At 40.2% G+C, this 19151-nt stretch overlaps 1 protein-coding gene across 9 annotated transcripts in view; it reads left to right on the top strand.

Moving 5' to 3' along the window:
* Nucleotides 1-19151, top strand: part of NEO1 (neogenin 1) — a 241560-nt gene that overhangs the window by 193110 nt on the left and 29299 nt on the right. For 7 of the 9 annotated variants that reach the window (XM_070797052.1, XM_070797050.1, XM_070797044.1 and 4 more), the window contains exons 14-19: nt 2756-2866; nt 3937-4131; nt 11286-11381; nt 14081-14304; nt 14387-14525; nt 16588-16695. In XM_070797052.1, coding sequence (XP_070653153.1) covers nt 2756-2866; nt 3937-4131; nt 11286-11381; nt 14081-14304; nt 14387-14525; nt 16588-16695 — 873 coding nt within the window. The remainder of the gene's footprint in view (nt 1-2755; nt 2867-3936; nt 4132-11285; nt 11382-14080; nt 14305-14386; nt 14526-16587; nt 16696-19151) is intronic. The other 2 variants (XM_070797046.1, XM_070797048.1) reach the window with 1 other exon arrangement.

Below are 19151 nucleotides of genomic sequence, written 5' to 3' on the forward strand. Positions count from 1 at the left end.
AGAGGCCTACAAAATGATTTCTTCTAACACTGACACCACTTGGGTATCTGTGACCTGAAACAGTTGTGAATGGCCACAGCCATGCAAGGAGAACGTTTGTCCTCAAGGGTATCTTTCCATTTTCTTATTTCCTCACTTGAACCCCGCAGCTCTAAGCTGCAGGAGATAAATACGACTGCAGGAGTGTTGCTGAGAAATCTCACCAAAGGAGCATTACTGCAGAACTGGTCATGGATGTTTTTAAAAGTCAGTCTGATTATACTCCAGACCCAGGTGAATAACATTTCCCAAAGATGAGGCTTTTATTTTGAATATTTAATAGTAGGTACTTATTATATACCAGTTGCGGTTCTTGTTTCTAATAAATAAAAATAGATACAGTCCTTGCCCCTGAGGAGACTATTCATTTTCTCAATGAAACATTTGATGTATAAGCAAAATACCACTTTCTTAATAAAAAGAGCCTTTTGTTTATCAAGAAAAGTCTTGCATTTTAAAATTATATTTAGATTCATTCATTTAATAGACTTTATTGAACTTTTATATAATGATGAGCAAAAGGTGTATGTGCACTTAGTCTCTCAGTCGTGTCTGATTCTTTGTGGCCCCGTGGACTGTAGCCTGTCAGGCTCCTTTGCCCATGGAGTTTTCCAGGGAAGAGTACTGGAGTAGGGTGCCATTTCCTACTCCAAGGGATCTTCCCAACCCAGATATCGAACCTGAGAAAGGAAGGTTGTTATTCTCTTGAGCATTAAGTTGAAGCTGATAAGGGGAATAGTATGGGGTCCCAAGATCTTGTATTGAACAACAAATTACAGGATTTTAAGGTTTAGCCAGTAATTGTTGTTTCTTTTGTACTACTTACAGCATTTAACACATTCTGCTGTATCTTTATAATATGGATCGAGTGCCTTGGTTTTAACCTGCGAGCTTTGTAGGTCATCTTGAGGGAGAGGAGTTTAGCCTCTGTACTTACTCTCACTTTACCTACTCGTGTGCACTCTCTCCCACTTGCCCTCACTCTTACATTCCAATTCCTCAGAGGAGAGGGAATGATAACCTGATTGGTTGAATTCTTCTAGAACCTGTTTGTTAATAGTCCAGACTGTTATCTGTTAACAGTTACAGATGCCTGTGTGGCCCACTCTGGCACTTTCTGTTCAGTGTGTGCAGGAAGGAGAGAGGGGTAAACTGACTAGGGCCCAGCTATTCTGTTTCTCTTCCTGTCTTGCTGCTTGCTTGCTTGCTTGTGGACCAACACCAATCAGGATGGGCGTACAGAGAACAGGCCCACCTCTCCTCATACCATGTGACAGAATTAGCTGAGCCAGGGCTCGTCCTGCATCCTGGCCAACCTCTCTCTCAGTAGCTCTCCCTTAGGAATTTTTGTACTAGTTTCTGGCCAGTGATCCTGTTATTTGAATAATGGGAGGTGTAGGATAATTTTTCATAACCTTTATAAGACCTCTCACAATATCTGGTATCAAAATGTATGAATGTGAACTGTACACTCAAAAATGGCTTAGATGATAAATTTTATATTATATGTATTTTAACACAAAAAGAAAAAAGTTGACTGTTACTCCACTTTGTAGACTTTTACATGTATATCTTTGTTACCTTTGATACATTCTTATATCGTGTACTTCATTAGCTAATAGTAAATATGAAAGATTGCACTGTAAAAAGGCTTTATTCCTCTTTTACTTATTGTAATACTTATGAGCAAGTAGGTTGTTGAGAAATAGATTTCTAGGCCATATTTGATGCTTAAAATGTTTCTTTTGTGGTTATGGGGTGACCCAGAGAACAGAGGTAAAGTGGTAGGAGTTACACCTCTGCATTATTTTCTGATCTTGGTTCTGAGACCAACTGACTTTGTTCCTTTGTTGTAACTCTCATTCCTTTGGGCTGTTTTTGGTCTTAGCCTCCTTAGTAACAAAATAAAGTGAAAAAGTGAAAGTATTAGTTGCTCAGTCGTGTGAGACTCTTTGTGACCCCATGGACTGTAGCCCGCCACCTCCTCTGTCCATGGAATTCTCTAGGCAAGAAGGGGATCTTCGCTACCCAGGGATTAAACCCAGGTCTCCTGGATTGCAGGCAGATTCTTTACCATCTGATCCACCAAGAAGCCCATTTTGCCACGCTCTCCTCCAGGGGATCTTCCCGACCTGGGGATGGAACACGCATCTCTTATGTCTCTGCATTGGCTGGCGGGTTGTTTACCGCTAGCACCTCCTGGAAAGCCCTCATTTCTAAGGTGCCTTCAAGCTCTTTTCAAAGGTCTAAAGTCTCCTGGGAGCTTGCTTTATTTTGTTTTGCTCTTGGATTCTTGGGCTTCCTATCCAGAGATAGGAGCTCCTCTGTGGTATATTTATGTATTGCTTGTTCTGTATTAACTTTAACTGAAATGTTACCAGGAAGAGGTGGTGGTGGTGGTGGTAGTTCAGTCACTAAGTCATGTCTGACTCTTGTGACCCCATGGACTGTAGCCAACAGGTTCCTCTGTCCCTGGGATTTTCCAAGAAAGAATACTGGAGTGGGTAGCCGTTCCCTTCTCTAGGGGGTCTTCCTGACCCAGGGATCGACCCTGGGTCTCCTGCATAGCAGGCAGGTTCTTTACCGACTAAGCCACCAGGGTAGTAGCTTTGTACTAAGATGGTAAGTGAGATACTGGCTTTAATGGGAGGTTTTAATCTTTCGTTTTTCCAAAACTCTTGTTTCATCTGTTTTTTTTAAATTGTTCGCATCGCAGGTCTTGATCGGGGAACTGAATATAATTTCCGAGTGGCTGCTCTAACAGTCAATGGTACAGGCCCAGCTACTGACTGGCTGTCAGCTGAAACTTTTGAAAGTGACTTAGATGGTAAGAGCAACAATCAGCAGGATTGGAACAGTCTGGGTACTAACTGAAGTCAAATGAGTCAAACTATAAAGGCATAGATTTTGGGGTGTATGTGGCTAAAACCTATGAATTTTTGTGGATTATACTGCTGTCGTTCCTGTAATATAGCAAGTCTCCTGAAATGTATTTTTTATAGTGGCCTTTTGAGAACTGTCCCTGTAAGTAGAACCAGAACAAGTAAAAATGTGCAGGTGCTTTAAGTCTGGCTTTTTTACCAAGGCCATTAAGTAGGCAGATGATCTAAAATTTAAGGCTGCACCCTGTAGACTGGCCTTTGTTTTAGTTACGTTTCCCTTTTCCCTTAGTCCTAGAAACCTCGCCGTTTTTCTCACCAGTTTATTCAGTGACTCCATATGAGTGTGTGTATGTTGCCTTTATCAGAGACAAGTGCTCCGCTTAAAAGGCAAAAGACCTGAGTACTTAATGTAATTCTTTGTTTACTGATTTTTAAATAGAGGTAGGAATTTATGCCTTGAGATAATGTGTGTGAACGATACTGCAAATTGCCACCTTTTAAAGCCTCTTAGTCTCCCACCATTTAAATCAGTTTATGGTTCTGAGTTTCGTATTTTCTGACTTACCGTATTAGTTTGGGGAGTAAATAACTGATATCATCACTGTCATGTGAAACGTGATCACCTGTTGACAGCAGGCTTCTATTTAGTGTGCTGTTCCTTTCTCATTCCACCTGATGGAGTGTGGTAATCAGCTGTGGGACCAAGAGGAGTGGGCAGCAGTGGAAAGACAGTTTATTTTTCTCCATTGGGAAGGCTCTTGGACCTCTTTGTCTTTCCTTCCAAATTATAATAATCCTGCAGTGTCTTGTGTTTCAGGTTGAGTTAGGCTGCAGTTAAACTGTGGCCGTACTTCACTATACATGCAGATTCTCTTTGAGAATTCTTGGCCATAATGGAAAAAAAAACTTAGCCCCAGATGATTTGGCAGAAGCCTAAACACCTTGCCCCAAGGACAATGAAATATTACAAAGGAAGGTGCATCTGAATCTCATCTTGCTCTCCTCTCCTTCGCAGAAACTCGTGTTCCAGAAGTGCCTAGTTCTCTTCACGTCCGCCCACTGGTCACTAGCATCGTAGTAAGCTGGACGCCTCCAGAGAATCAAAACATTGTGGTCAGAGGTTATGCCATTGGTTATGGCATTGGCAGCCCTCATGCCCAGACCATAAAGGTAGACTATAAACAACGCTATTACACCATCGAAAATCTGGGTATGTATGCTAAGTAAAGGAAGTAACTGCGGGTGTGATTTGTTTCTAACTTTTTATTGTATATTTTATTTTTATAGAAAGCTTTCAAAAATAGTACAATTTTTATTCTTCACCCAGGTTCCCCAGAGGTTAACGTTTTATCACACGTGCTTTATCTGCTGTGTACCCAATGTGTGTGCTCAGTCGTGTCTGAATCTTTGCAACCCCATGGACTGTAGCCCACTGTAGCTCCTCTGTCCATGGGGTTTTCCAGGAAAGAACACTTCGAGTGGGTTGCCATTTCCTTCTCCAGGGGATCTTCCTGACCCTGGAATTGAACCCGTGTCTCCTGCCTTGCAGGCATACTCTTACCACTGAGCCACTGGGGAAACGCGTTTTGTCTGCTATTTGTACCTGATTTTGTTTTATCTCTCTCAGAACCATTTGAGAGTAATGATGCCCCTCCACCCACTAATGCTTTAATGTCCCTTTCCTTAAAATGAGGGCATTTTCTAATATAATCACAGTGCAGTTATCAAAATCAGCAAATTAACTGTGAGACACTATCTATAGACTTCATTTATATTTTGCTAGTTGTCTCATCAGTGTCCTTTGTAATGAAAGAAAAACACTGTTTTCTGGTGCAGGATCTCATGTATCTACTTAGTGTGTTTCATTAGTTTTCTTTCATATGGAACAGTTCCTTTATTTTCTCTTTTATGACTATGACATTTTTGAAAAGTACATTTATGCCTTATAGAATGACCCTTAGACCTATGTACTATTTCATCATTATATTCAGCTTACACATTTTTGGAAGGAATAGCATAGATGTGTGTATTCTTGTCAGTACACCATATCAGGAGGCAGATGAGAGCCTAATGCTAGTGACATTAACTTTAACCACTTGGTTAAAATGATATCTTCAACATTTCTCTTCTATAATGTTATTTTTTTTTTCCTTCATAACTCAAAAGTACCTTGTAGGGAAATACCTTGAGTCTTTGTAAATATCTGGTTTCTTGTCAAACTTTTACTCAGTAGTTTTATCATCTTCAGTATCATTATTATGGTGTTTCTCAAGTGGTGATTTTCTAATTCCATTATTTCTTCTGCATTTATTAGCATTCTTTGATAAAGAAGAGCTTTGCTTCTCTTCCATATTGAAGGAATGGCCAATGGGAATCTCTCTATAACTAGTTTCTCTGTCCTTTTGACATCTCCTGTCTTTATTTGAGCACTTTCTTCCTTTTTGATTCAGTAAGATGTTTCAGGCTTATCTGGTATTTTCCTAGCTTTTGCCCTTGAATCAGCCATTGCTCCTTGTTTCTTTTATAGCAAATGATATTTGGAAACCAGTATTTGAGCACTATTCATGCTCATTGTTACTAGGGTAGAAAGCCTGAGAAATCTATTAAAAAATACTACTAAAACTATAACTGAGTTTAAAAGGGCACAAGGTATAAAGTCAATACACAGAAAGAGTTGTATTTCTACATACTAACAGTAAGCTATTTATGTGTGTGTGTGTATGTGTATGTATAGGAAATCTGTACACTGAAGAGTGGAAAATGATTGCTGAGAAAAATTAAGACTTAAATAAATGGAGATACCATGTTTATGGATTAGAGGACAGTATATTATTATGACAGTCCTCTCTAATGCAATCTCAAGTAAAATCCCAGTAGACTTTTTTCCTGGACATTCATAAACTTATTCTAAAGTTTACATGAAAAAAGTGAAGGAGCAGACATTTTTTAAAAAAGAATAAAGTTTAGAAGACCCATACTATGTGATTTCAGGACATATTATAAAGCTGCAATAACTGAGACATTGTGGTAATGTTGGTGTAAAGGTTAGGTGTTACAGATCAATGGAACAGAATAGAGTTCAGAGATAGATACATGCTCAATTGATTTTTGACAAAAATACTGACATAATTCAGTGGAAAAGAAGATAGTCTTCTCAGCAAAAGGTGCGTGAGTAATTGGATAATTCTGTGAGAAGGAAAAGGAGCCTTCATTGACTCTTACAGCATACACAGAAACAGACCTAAACAAATAACTAAAACTTCTGGTTGTTGTTGTTCAGTCGCTTGGTTGTGTCTGACTCTTTGCGACCCCATGGACTGCAGCACACCAGGCTTCCCTGTCCTTCACCATCTCCCATAGCTTACTCAAACTCATGTCCATTGAGTCGGGATACCGTCCAACCATCTTGTCATCTGTCATCCCCTTCTCCTCCTGCCCTCAATCTTTCCCAGCATTAGGGTCTTTTCCAGTGAGTCAGTTCTTCGCATCAGGTGGCCAGAGTATTGGAGCTTCAGCTTCAGCATCAGTCCTTCCAATAAATATTCAGGGTTGATTTCCTTTAGGATTGGCTGGTTTGATCTTCTTGTTGTCCAAGGGACTCAAGAGTCTTCTTCAACACCACAGTTTGAAAGCATCAGTTCTTCAGTGCTCTGCCTTCTTTGTGGTCCAACTCTCACATGCACACATGACAACTGGAAAACCCATAGCTTTGACTATACAGACCTTTGTCAGCAAAGTTATATCTCTGTTTTTTAATATGCTGTCTAGTAGAATACAGAAAAAAAATCTATGTGACTTTGGGGTACACAGGGATCTCTTAGGATACAAAGAAGTACAAATTAAAAAAATGAAAAATGAATAAATTGGGCTTCATCAAAATTTAAAACTTCTACTTGGAAAGAGACCTGTGAGATGAAAAGGTAAACCACAGACCAAGAGAAAACACTCATCATTCAAGTATCTGACAAAGAATTTGAGTCTGGAATATGTTCTAAAAATTTCTTTAAAAACTCAGAAGATAATAGTCCAATAAAAAGGTAGGAAAAAGATTTGGATGGACAGTATACCAAAGAAGATGATATATGAGTGGACAGTAAGCACATGAAAAGATTCTCAACTTCATTAATTATCAGAGAAATGCAGATAAAGCCACAATAAAATATCACTACACAACCTCTAAAACTGCCAAAATTTAATAGACTGATAATACCAGATATCAGCAAGGATGCAGAACTGGAACTCATACTTGCTGGTAGACACGTATGAAGGTACAACTGCTCTAGAAAACAGATTGGAGGTTTCTGAAAAAGTTGACTATACAATCCAACATTCCCACTCATAGTTACTTAACCAAGAGAAATAAAGACGCATATCTTCACAAAGATTTCTACACAGATGTTCATAATTGATTTATAATAATCTAAAGGGGGTAAACAAGTTAAGTGATGAATTGTACTATATCCATACAATGGAATACTGCTGCTGCCTCTGCTAAGTCGCTTCAGTCGTGTCCGACTCTCTGCGACTCCATAGACAGCAGCCCACTAGGCTCCCCTGTCCCTGGGATTCTCCAGGCAAGAACACTGGAGTGGGTTGCCATTTCCTCCTCCAATGCATGAAAGTGAAAAGTGAAAGTGAAGTCGCTCAGTCGTGTCTGACTCTTAGCAACCCCATGGACTGCAGCCTACCAGGCTCCTCCATCCATGGGATTTTCCAGGCAAGAGTACTGGAGTGGGTTGCCATTGCCTTCTCTGACAACAGAATACTAGTCAGCAATTAAAAGAAATGGGTTACAGGTACACTCAACGACATAACAAATCTCACAAACATTATGCAGAGCAAAAGAAGCAAAACACAAGAGAGTACGTACTGTGTTAATACATTTTCATGAAATTGCAGCATGTGTGGCCCTTATAGTGACACAGCAAGATGAGTGGGTGACTAGAAAGCGAGGAGGTGGGATTGATTGCAGTTGACTGGCAATAGGAGGACTCTTCAGAGTGTTGGGAATATGTGGTCGTGATTTGTTTTTGTTGTTTAGTGCTAAGTAGTAGACTCTTAAACAGGTATATGTATTTGTCAAAGCCAAAAAGGTACATATAAATGGGTATATTGTGTTATATATAAATTATTACCTCAAAGGTGAGTTACAAAGCCAACATTTTGAGAAACAGTAATATTTTATAATAGAAAATGAACTGATTTAGATAGGCATATTTTTCCAAATTAGATATCATTATTGAGATCTTTCTTTGAAAGGCTTGCCTTTTAATTTAGAATCTTCCCTGACCAACCTTTTTTATTCAAATTTATTTGTAAATATCTTTCCTAAGGACAGTTTTAAGTGTCTGATAAATTACTTAGGGCTTCCCTTGTGACTTAGACAGTAAAGAATCCACTTGCAACGTGGGAGACCTGGGTTTGATCCCTGGGTTGGGATGATCCCCTGGAGAAGGAAGTGGCTAGCTACCCACTCCAGTATTCTTGCTGGGAGAATCCCCATGAACAGAGGAGTCTGGTGGGCTATAATCCATGGGGTCACAAAGAGTTGGACACAGCTGAGCGACTAAGCACAAGAACAAGCGATAAATTACTTAGGGTCATCTTTTCTGGTAGAAGATAAGCAGCAATTTAATGCTTTAGTCAAAAACAGAGTAGCCTTTTTCTTTTTCCTTTCAAGAAGAAACAGCACAGCTAACCTGGGAAGTGTTCCCCACATGAACAGTCTTATAAGGCAGTTGTAGGAGAGCAAAGGAATAGGCTAGGATAAAAATACTTCTGTGGTCACCCACTCCTACTGTTTCCTTTACAAAACTACTGAAATGAAAATCCTCTTTCAGTCTAACAGGAGAAGGAAAGTAAAACACAGGAAACAGAAGCGTTGAAGTGAAGTGTGTTCAGAGGAGGAGGAGGTGGTAAGGCACAGTGGAGCAGGCAGGGAAGAAGCCTGACTTGTACTTGAAAGACTGAGGGAGAATAGTGATTGGAAACAAGAGCTGAGAAGGAGCCCTGCGTGTGCTGAAGGCAGTAGACATACTTTAGTAGTAAAGAAGGTGCACATTGAGAAGCAGCAAAAAAAATTGATGTGGCATAAAGTAAAATAAACTTGCAGTATTTATCAGATAGATTTAAGATACATATAATGTTGAACAAAAGAAAAGTCAGTGGAGTGGAGAAATACACATAGGAATGCATTTATTAATCAAACTAGAGCTCTCTCTGAGCTTCAAATCTATATAAACATCTGCTTGCTGGGTATCTATACTGGAATATGATAAATCATGATAGAATATCTTATAGTCTATCATAATTTAATCAAAATTAAAGTTAGTATCTTCTGCAGACTTTCACTCAATCAGCAAATACCCCAGACACTGTGCTAGAAATAGAGCACAATAGAAATAGAGAATCAAGCAGATGTGATTCCAATGATTAGAGATAATATAATTTTTAAATAATTTAAATTTTTAGAATGCTGAGGAGGAGAATTGAGATGCTACAGGCTATGTATTTAAAGAGGTCATCCAGTCTGGGATGGCCCCTTTCAGATGCACGGGCAGTGTCTGAGTAAATAAGAGTGTTGTATGTCTGCAGCATAGGGGACAGATTACACAGGTTACAATCTGCTGCACAGGTTACAACCCAGTCGTAGGAGAGCACACACCGCTCGGTGGACTGAGAGGTGGCCAATAAAGAGTGAGCACAGGGAATGAGGCAGAGTGGTGGGAGGTGTGTAGGTAGCATCAACAAGACTTGATCACTTATGTAAGGAAGGAGGGAGAGAGAGGTCTTAACGACTCCCATGTTTCTGGCTTGAACAACAGCATGCATAGTCATGCCATTTATGAACTCTAGGGAAAACTGGAGCAGATCTGAAGGGGCGGAGCAAGGGGAGAGAAAGAGAGATTTGAGACATCCAAGAGATGGAGATGCCCAATAGACAGTTGAACAGGTCTGGTGCTCAGAAGAAAAGTCAGGACTAATTTGCATTGGATCACACATGTATGCTAATCCAACCAAGGAAATGAATGGAAGCACATGGGCAGATAGTGAAGAGTAGGACTAGAAGGGGGCCTAGAATCAAGTCTGGAAAATGTGTATTGTGATTCTTCTGTCCCCAGTCTCAATGAATGGCATCACCTTCTACCATGTTGTCCATATCAGCACCTTTTCCTGCCAGTCAAGTACTAACTCTTATTTATTCCATTTGTTGTCAGTTCTTTCTCACACTGGAAGACCAGGTACCTTTATATATTGCTCAATGGTATCTAGAAAATGGGCCACCAAGCAGCTTTTGAAGAAATGAAGGCCACTTGAGGTGTGGCCACCTTGAAAAACTGCCCAGCTTTACCAGAAGTGAGTGGTGTGGAGTGGTGTGGGTCAACTCCCCACCCTACAACGCTTCAGTGGAACCCCAGTCTTCATTTTGAGACTAGACTCTTGAAGTACCTGTACTAAACCTTGCCTGGATCAGGAATGTGATAAAGCGGAGTCTTCCAGATTTGCCTTAGCCAATAGGAGAATGAATGCTATTCCAACTATATAATATCCCTCTTTTTCACCAAATCTAACTAGCAGCATTTTACATGATCATCATCTTAGCCAGTTGAAAGCCTGGGCCATGTCTTCTCCAACCAAGAAGTCTGCAAGAAAGCTAGATGAGGTTGGCATCCCAGAGAGTTAAGGACCGTCAACGGTTAACTGGTTTAACAGTTTCTCTCCTACTTCTCTAGCTTGGCTGTTCCAATCGCTGCCTCCTTCTGAGAAGGAGTGGGGTTTGTTTAAGTCCAACCTGCACCTGTGGGATTCCAACACATGGAAATCCTACGTATTCTTTTTAATCCAGACTCTTCTCTATACAGTAACATCACTAAACCACTGATGACTTGAAGCCAAGAGAAGATTCAGGAACAGTCTCCCTTGCTTCTGGGACTACAGGAAGTTGATCCCAGCCAGTTTTTCTATAACCTGTATGCTCCCATTTCCATTCCTCCCCACCCCTCAGAATAATCCCACATAAAAAAATTTTAAAGTATGACCTGGTTTTTTTTTGAGACTTCCCTGGTGGCTCAGATGGTAAGAGCATCTGCCTACAATGCGGGATACCCAGGTTCAATCCCTGGGTCGGGAAGATCCTCTGGAGAAGGAAATGGCAACCCACTCCAGTATTCTTGCCTGGAAAATCCCATGGACAGAGGAGCCTGGTAGGCTACGGTCCATGGGGTCGCCAAGAGTCAGACACGACTGAGCGACTTCACTTGACTCGGCTTTTATTACAATTAAGATTACACACAGTCATCTGTGAATGTTTAAAATTCTGTAGTGAGAGTTTTTTACGTGTCTCCACTTGTTTCTTTCCTTCAGATCCCAGCTCTCACTATGTGATTACCCTGAAAGCATTTAACAACGTAGGTGAAGGCATCCCCTTGTACGAGAGTGCTGTGACCAGACCTCACACAGGTAAGGTATCCTGTCCATCCCTGGTTGTCCGCGTATTTTCCTGCAGCTTAAGTAGAATGTTAGCATGAGGCCTGCCCCGTGGGTGTCAGTGGAAGGAAAAGGATATGGCAGTTTAGGGTGAGGCCTCATAGGAGGGTAAATGGGCTTTCACCACGGAAAGTTCTGTTAAATCCTGCTTTGCTTTTTAGAAAATATTAATCCTGTCATGTAAACACATCTATGTAATTGTATAGCACATGTTTTTAATATGTTGGGATCTAGAAAGCGTAGTCATGAGAGAGTTAAAAGTGATTTTTCATCTTTAGTCATGTGAGTTATAACTAAAAGGAGAAAAAAGTTAAAGGATCTCCATATCTCTGAGAAAATATATAGGTTATTAATGGAATAAATGTATTAGATTGATAAATCCAACATTTTCTTTATTAGTACTTGAATTAGTTGGGAAAGTATTTTTCTATGTGCTTTTTATAAGATTTATTTATATAGACAGCATAAAGCTATATGTACCATCCATTTGATAAACTGTAAATTTATTACTAAAGAGACCAAATATTTATTACTTTTCTTTGTAATTTATCTATTAAAATATCTTTAAAAGAATGATGTAAAATTTCTGTAGATATGTAAAACATGATGTAGATCTAGATCTGAATGAGAAAATTTACTGAAGTGAATATATTAGAATTGTAAATTTTTCTAAATGGTACTGGAAATCAAAGAATGTATCGCTTTCAGTAATATTCTTTTGTTTCTCAAAACAAAATTGTGACTCTGTATTGCCTGCTGTGTATTCTGGATGCTTTGCATACAGTACGGATTTGGCATTATTCATTTTAAAAAGATAATCTCTGTCGCCTGTTTTTATGCTTTTACTTACCAAGATCAATACCATTACTGCATATTTGATAGTTCTGTCTTCTGCTCCTGCGTGCTTACAATTTATAAGTTCTTTTAAAAATAGCTTTGGTATGTCAGAAAAGAAAAAACATAAGATGAAAGAGAATATTTAAATAAAGGGTTTGCTACTTTCTTAAATCAGTCTGTAATAGGGAAAAAACAAATTTGGAATTATTTTCTCTTATGTGATTTAAAAATATAGCGTGGCTAGAAGTACACAAGAGGAAACGTTCATAAGTCATGTTACCTAGCTGTCTTTTCTAAGAGTTGTTACAATAAGAAAAAATCTCGCAGTCTTAGTGACTTTTGCACCTGAAGGTGCATTTTCTTTAGCTAATTGGTATGTGTCCTGATCTTTGAACAAAGCCCTTGATTATTATGTGTGCTGTTCTGTTATTTTCAGTGTTCATTGGGTAGGAAATACACAGATGGAGATTATTGCTTTAGCTTGGCAATTATTCATAAATAAGGCCCCTGCTGTCTCAGATTTTAGGTTATAGGAAGGACTAGTCACCATAGCTAAATGGGATACCCATTTTAAGACCTTCACTTAAAATAAATCAGTGTGTGTGTACTTAAGTACCTGACCGAGAGCTGGGCAAGTGCGTTGGATGCTTCCCTATTACCGCGCATCGTGGTGCCTTTGGGCTCGTTCCGGCCTTGTTTTGACGGTGCTGCTTAGAGAATATGTCTGTTGCATATGGTTCAGGACAGCACATGAGTACAGACTTTTCCTTCTATCAAAAAGTGCTCTGATTTCTTAAGTTCATAAAGCTGTGTCACTTAAATCCTTAATAGCTGGGGCATTTCCCCAAAACTGATTGGGATTAATCAGTGGGTTGTTTTCTGAGTCTACTGGGAAAAGTATAAAATACTCCCGCATGTTATCAGCTTACCTTTCCTTCATGAAGAGTAATGCCCTTGGATTCCCTTTGCTTTACTTGAATGTAAGCCATGTTGTGGTACTGCTTTTAGACCCTGGGCATCAGCAGATCTGAATTGGACCCTGTGTGGGTTTCAGATACACCCAGTTCCAAGACCAGGCTGAGTTTCCACTGGCTGATATTCAAATTCAGATTTTAGAGGAGAGGCCCTTACATGTCCAGTGTGATAAGCAACATCCCCAAAAATTCAACCACATTCACTGAAATACCAAAATAGATCATGAGCTTTGTGTTACTTATTTAGGAAAAATACCCTTGATTTTAGAAGCAGTTTTCTTCTTTTAGTGATCCTTTTTGGATCCAAGGTAGAATTTTCAAGTTATTTAAAGAAAAAATTTTAAGACAAAGAAAAGTCAAGTTTGAATGATGTGTGCTGTGCTTAGTCACTCGGTCGTGTCCGACTCTTTTCGACCCCGTGGACTGTAGCCCACTAGGCTCCTTTGTCAGTGGGAATTCTCCAGGCAAGCATACTGGAGTGGGTGTCATGCCCTCCTCCAGGGGATCCTGCCATCCCAGGGATCGAACCCAGGTCTCCCACATTGCAGGCAGATTCTTTACCGTCTGAGCCACTGGGGAACACTGGATTACCAAATTTTATTTACCTATTCAATATACACGCAGTTTACAGTAGTAGAAAATAGTTAAGTACTATTTCTCTAGGTGCTTTCCTGCAAGTGTTTCCTGAAAAAACACAAGTGGAAATATTATTTTAAATGAATGATGGTTATATATTAACTCTGGATTCTCTTTCTCTTTCTCCATTTCTCACCTTTCATTCCATTATATTACCTTGCATTTCCCTTTTGTTTTTGTTTATGTTAAAATGCCACTTCCATTTTTAATTACTTTTTACCCCAGACACTTCTGAAGTTGATTTGTTTGTTATTAATGCTCCATACACTCCAGTGCCAGATCCCACTCCCATGATGCCACCAGTGGGAGTTCAGGCTTCCATTCTGAGCCATGACACCATAAGGATCACCTGGGCGGACAACTCCCTGCCCAAACACCAGAAGATCACAGACTCCCGATACTACACAGTCCGATGGAAAACCAACATCCCAGCAAACACCAAGTACAAGGTACTGGCACATTCACTCTGGGTAAGAAGAGCTAATTATTCATACTTTCTGATTCTGAAGCTCTTGATTCATATGTTTCCAGAATGCTAATGCAACGACTTTGAGTTATTTGGTGACTGGTTTAAAACCAAATACACTCTATGAATTCTCTGTGATGGTGACCAAAGGTCGAAGATCAAGCACATGGAGCATGACAGCCCACGGGACTACTTTTGAATTAGGTATGTGTTGTCAGAACTTTGTCACATGGCATTTCTTCTCTTCACTAGATGTGAAAGCCAGGAAAGTCCGTGCTAATGTTGTACCACATCCGAAGTCATGAGGCGCCTCATCACCTCTCCTAACTACCCAAGGAAAGAACTAAGTGTGTGAATTGACATATTTACAGAACACAGTGAGAGCAACTACAGCTGGAGTTCAGTATTTGCTTTCCCAGCTGAAGAATTTTGGTTTTTTCATCATTGTTCAAGAACATTAGCAAATAGCAGAAAGAAATAATGCAGAATGTACTAGAGTTTAGGAATCATGAGACATGAGTTCAATTCCAAGGTCAGCCACCTACTGACTATATAAGCAAGTCATCCAGCCTCTCTGAAGCTGTTTCTTCCATCTATAAAAGAGGGGTAATTGCTGTCTTTTCTACTTGATAGGGTAAAACAAATTACCCAATAAATAAAGCAAATGGTAAGTAATAAAGCACTGTGTAGATGTAAGGAATTACGGTTTTTAACCTTGCCTTCTGGAAAATTGAGATGGAAAAGATGAAGTAGCCTGCCCTTTACCAATACCATGCTTGCTAGAGCCTCAGCACTTTACCAGAGCGCTCCTAAACTTCCCTGGAAGCTTTCTTGCAAACTGGTTAGTGTCTTATCAAGTCTCCTACTGGAGTATTCTTAGGGTTTTTGTCTGTAAGTAAACATGAAAGAAAAAATACAGCTAAGTAAATAAAGGGGAAAGCAAGCCATCTAATTTGAAAGTTTTGCTTGCTTTTTGCTCACTTGGAGGCCTGCCCTTCTGCCCCTTATACTTCCCTGGCATGGGGATATGTGTAACCATTGGGAGGCTCTGTCTATTCCACCTTCCTATTTCTTTCTCTCCTTTATGTGAATAATGAAAAAAACGGAGCTATAAAGTCTCTCCAGACTGGGTTTGGCCCTGATGTCTTATCTTTGGCACAGTTGGTTGAATTTCCTACAGAGAAAAAAAAAGGGATAGATTCGGAGAGAAAGAAATGCAGTGCACAAAAATGTAAACAGAACTTGAGTTTGCTTTCTTTGCCAGTTTTAAAAATACCTTTGTGCTTTCATTCCAGCCCATTAGGTAATAAATGATATTCCATTAGGAGTTTACATTTCACTGGGCTTGGCTTCCTTCCATTTCATACCAGGAGATTTCTAGTATTTTAGGAAAAGAGTAAATGTAAGGATATACTTAATATGCTGATTTCCCAACTAGTATTAATACATTAAAAGTTTTCAGCCATAATATGGAAACATAAGGGGCTTCTGCAATGCAGGAAATGTGGGTTTGATCTCTGGGTCAGAAGATCCCCTGGAGGAAGAAATGGCTACCCACTTCAGTATTCTTGCCTGAGAATATCCCATGGACAGAGGAGCCTGGTGGGGCTACAGTCCATGGGGTCGCAAGGTCCAGACACGACCTAGAAACTTCACCACCACTACCATCGAAACCCAGACTCACTGTCGTTTTTGTTTAATTGGCTTTTCTGTTCCGTAAACAGCTTTACATTTCAGAGCAATAACCTTTAATGGTTGACTATCTTTTCGGTGCAAATTTAACATAATAAAACATTAATTTGTAAATCATTTATTCTTTAGGGGAATGGTGGTTTTCAAATATCATATTTGGTTTGGAAAGCCAACTATATATAGGTAGAGACAAAGTTACTTTACACTTAAAAATTTTCTAACAAAATAATCCAAATTAGGGGAGAAAACGTAGTCTTGGGCACATTACATGACTTTTCTCATTTTCTGTCTCCTGATCTACCAAGCAGGGACTGCAGGTGGCTTTTAATTTTACCTAACCATCCTGCCTGACCTCCCCGTCTGGGATGCCTGTCCTTTGTCCTCTCAATATGGTATTTCCTCTTTGGTACTTTGCATATTCTTCTTTTTCTTGGGGCTATTTATAGACAGACAGTGAGTTCTTTGAAGCCAAGAGGCTGTACCCTTTATTGTGCCTTCTAAATGGAGACAGTTGAGGAAATGGTGAATTCAGTTGAAATGAACAGGAATTACTAAAAGTGTTATTCTTTTGTAGTTCCTACTTCTCCGCCCAAGGATGTGACAGTTGTGAGTAAAGAGGGGAAACCTAGGACCATAATTGTAAATTGGCAGCCTCCCTCTGAAGCCAATGGCAAGATTACAGGTAAGAGGCCAGAGATGCCTGTGAGTGTGTGGCTGTTCCCTGTTCCTGCATTCTAGGAGAATGCCTTGTTCTTGGGAGGAATGGGGGTCTCAAGACTTGACCTGACCATTTTTTGGGGTGCTATGTGACATGATGGTCCTGGAAATTGAAGCAAGGGGTGCTGTTTAGTGACATAAAAAGGAGTCGCCAGCTGGTTGTTCTGACCCATATTTCATGAAACCTCCAATGGTGTGGGTTGCACTAGACGGTCTTTGGTTATGGTAGAACATACAGACTTATTTATTGTCCTCAAGAGAGCTATTCTTCTCTGTCTTTGACTACATGACCAGGGTCTTGGGGTTGAAGACGCTGCCTAATTCTACAGGGTGATACCCAATAAATATAAATTCACCTCTTTTACCCCAGAGCTCAAAAATATCCGTTAGGCTTATAGTTTCTTTTTTCATCCAGAATTGCTACTTCAGCTTCCTGTGCTCTTACAACTCAAGTTAAAAGTCTGAGTTGGCCTGGACCTCTGACAGGACCTTGAATTTTCCCTTGGACTTCCAGAGTAGAAGGCACTATGCCTTCCTCATCTTTATCAGGGAGAAAAACCTGCCTCTGATCCAGATAATGTATGCTGTGGAGCCAGAATTCGCCTCCTGAAGTTCCTTTGTATGAAAAGGTGGCCTAAGGTGACTGCAGCCGTGAAATTAAAAGATGCTTGCTCCTTGGAAGAAAAGCTGTAATAAACCTAGACAGTACATTAAAAAGCAGAGTGACCTTTGTCATTTTGCTGACAAAGGTCCATATAGTCATAGCTGTGGTTTTTCCAGTAGTCATATATGGATGTTAAGAGTTGGACCATAAAGAAGGCTGAATGTCGAAGAATTCATGCTTTTGAGCAGTGGTGCTAGAGAAGACTCTTGAGAGTCCCTTGGATGCAACTAGATCAAACCATCCAGTCCTAAAGGAAATCAACCCTGAATATTCATTGGAAGGACAGATGCTGAAGCTGAAGCTCCAAAACTTTGGCCACCTGATGTGAAGAGCCGACTCACTGGAAAAGACCCTGATGCTGGGAAACATTGAGGACAGGAGGAGAAGGAGGTGACTGAGAATGAGATGGTTGGGTGGCATCACCAACTCAATAGACATGAGTTTGAGCAAACTGAGGGAGACAGTGAAGGACAGGGGAGCCTGGTGTGCTGTAGTTCATGGGGGTCGCAAAGAGTCGGACACAACTGAGCAACTGAACAACAAAGGAAACTGAGAAGCATCTCTTAGCATTGTCTGACAACGTGGTCCCCTGGAGAAGGGAGCGGCAGACCACTTCAGTATGCTTGCCTTGAGAACCCCGTGGATAGTATGAGAAGGCAGAAAGATAGGACACTGAAGGATGAACTCCCCAGGTTGGTAGGTGCCCATGATGCTACTGGAGATCAGTGGAGAAATAACTCCAGAAAGAATGAAGGGATGGAGCCAAAGCAAAAACATCACCCAGTTGTGGATGTGACTGGTGATGGAAGTAAAGTCTGATGCTGTAAAGAGCAATATTGCATAGGAACCTGGAATGTTAGGTCCATGAATCAAGGCAAATGGGAAGTGGTCAAACAGGAGATGGAAAGAGTGAACGTCGACATTTTAGGAATCAGTGAACTAAAATGGACTGGTATGGGTGAATTTAACTCAGATGACCATCATATCTACTACTGTGGGCAAGAATCCCTTAGAAGAAATGGAGTAGCCGTCATAGTCAACAAAAGAGTCCAAAATGTAGTACTTGGATGCAATCTCAAAAACGACAGAATGATCTCTCTTCATTTCCAAGGCAAACCATTCAGTATCACAGTAATCCAAGTCTATGCCCCAACCAGTAATGCTGAAGAAGCTGAATATTTCTATGAAGACCTACAAGACCTTCTAGAACTAACACCCAAAAAAGATGTCCTTTTCATCCTTTTCAGTATAGGGGACTGGAATGCAAAAGTAGGAAGTGAAGAAATACCTGGAGTAACAGGCAGATTTGGCCTTGGAGTACAGAATGAAGCAGGGCAAAGGCTAACAGAGTTTTGCCAAGAGAACGCACTAGCTATAGCAAACACCCTCTTCCAACAACACAAGAGAAGACTCTACACATGGACAACACCAGATGGTCAATACCAAAATCAGATTGATTATATTCTTTGCAGCCAAAGATGGAGACGCTCTATACAGTCAGCAAAAACAAGACCGGGAGCTGACTGTGGCTCAGATCATGAGTTCCTTATTGCCAAATTCAGACTTAAATTGAAGAAGGTAGGGAAAACCACTAGACCATTTGGATATGACCTAAATCGAATCCCTTACAGTTATACAGTGTAAGTGAGAAATAGATTTAAGGGACTAGATCTGATAGACAGAGTGCCTGAAGAACTATGGACAGAGGTTCGTGACATTGTACAGGAGGGATCAAGACCATCCCCAAGAAAAAGAAA

The sequence above is a fragment of the Bos indicus genome, chromosome 10 (assembly GCF_029378745.1).
Source record: "Bos indicus isolate NIAB-ARS_2022 breed Sahiwal x Tharparkar chromosome 10, NIAB-ARS_B.indTharparkar_mat_pri_1.0, whole genome shotgun sequence".
NCBI classification, from domain to species: Eukaryota; Metazoa; Chordata; class Mammalia; order Artiodactyla; family Bovidae; genus Bos; species Bos indicus.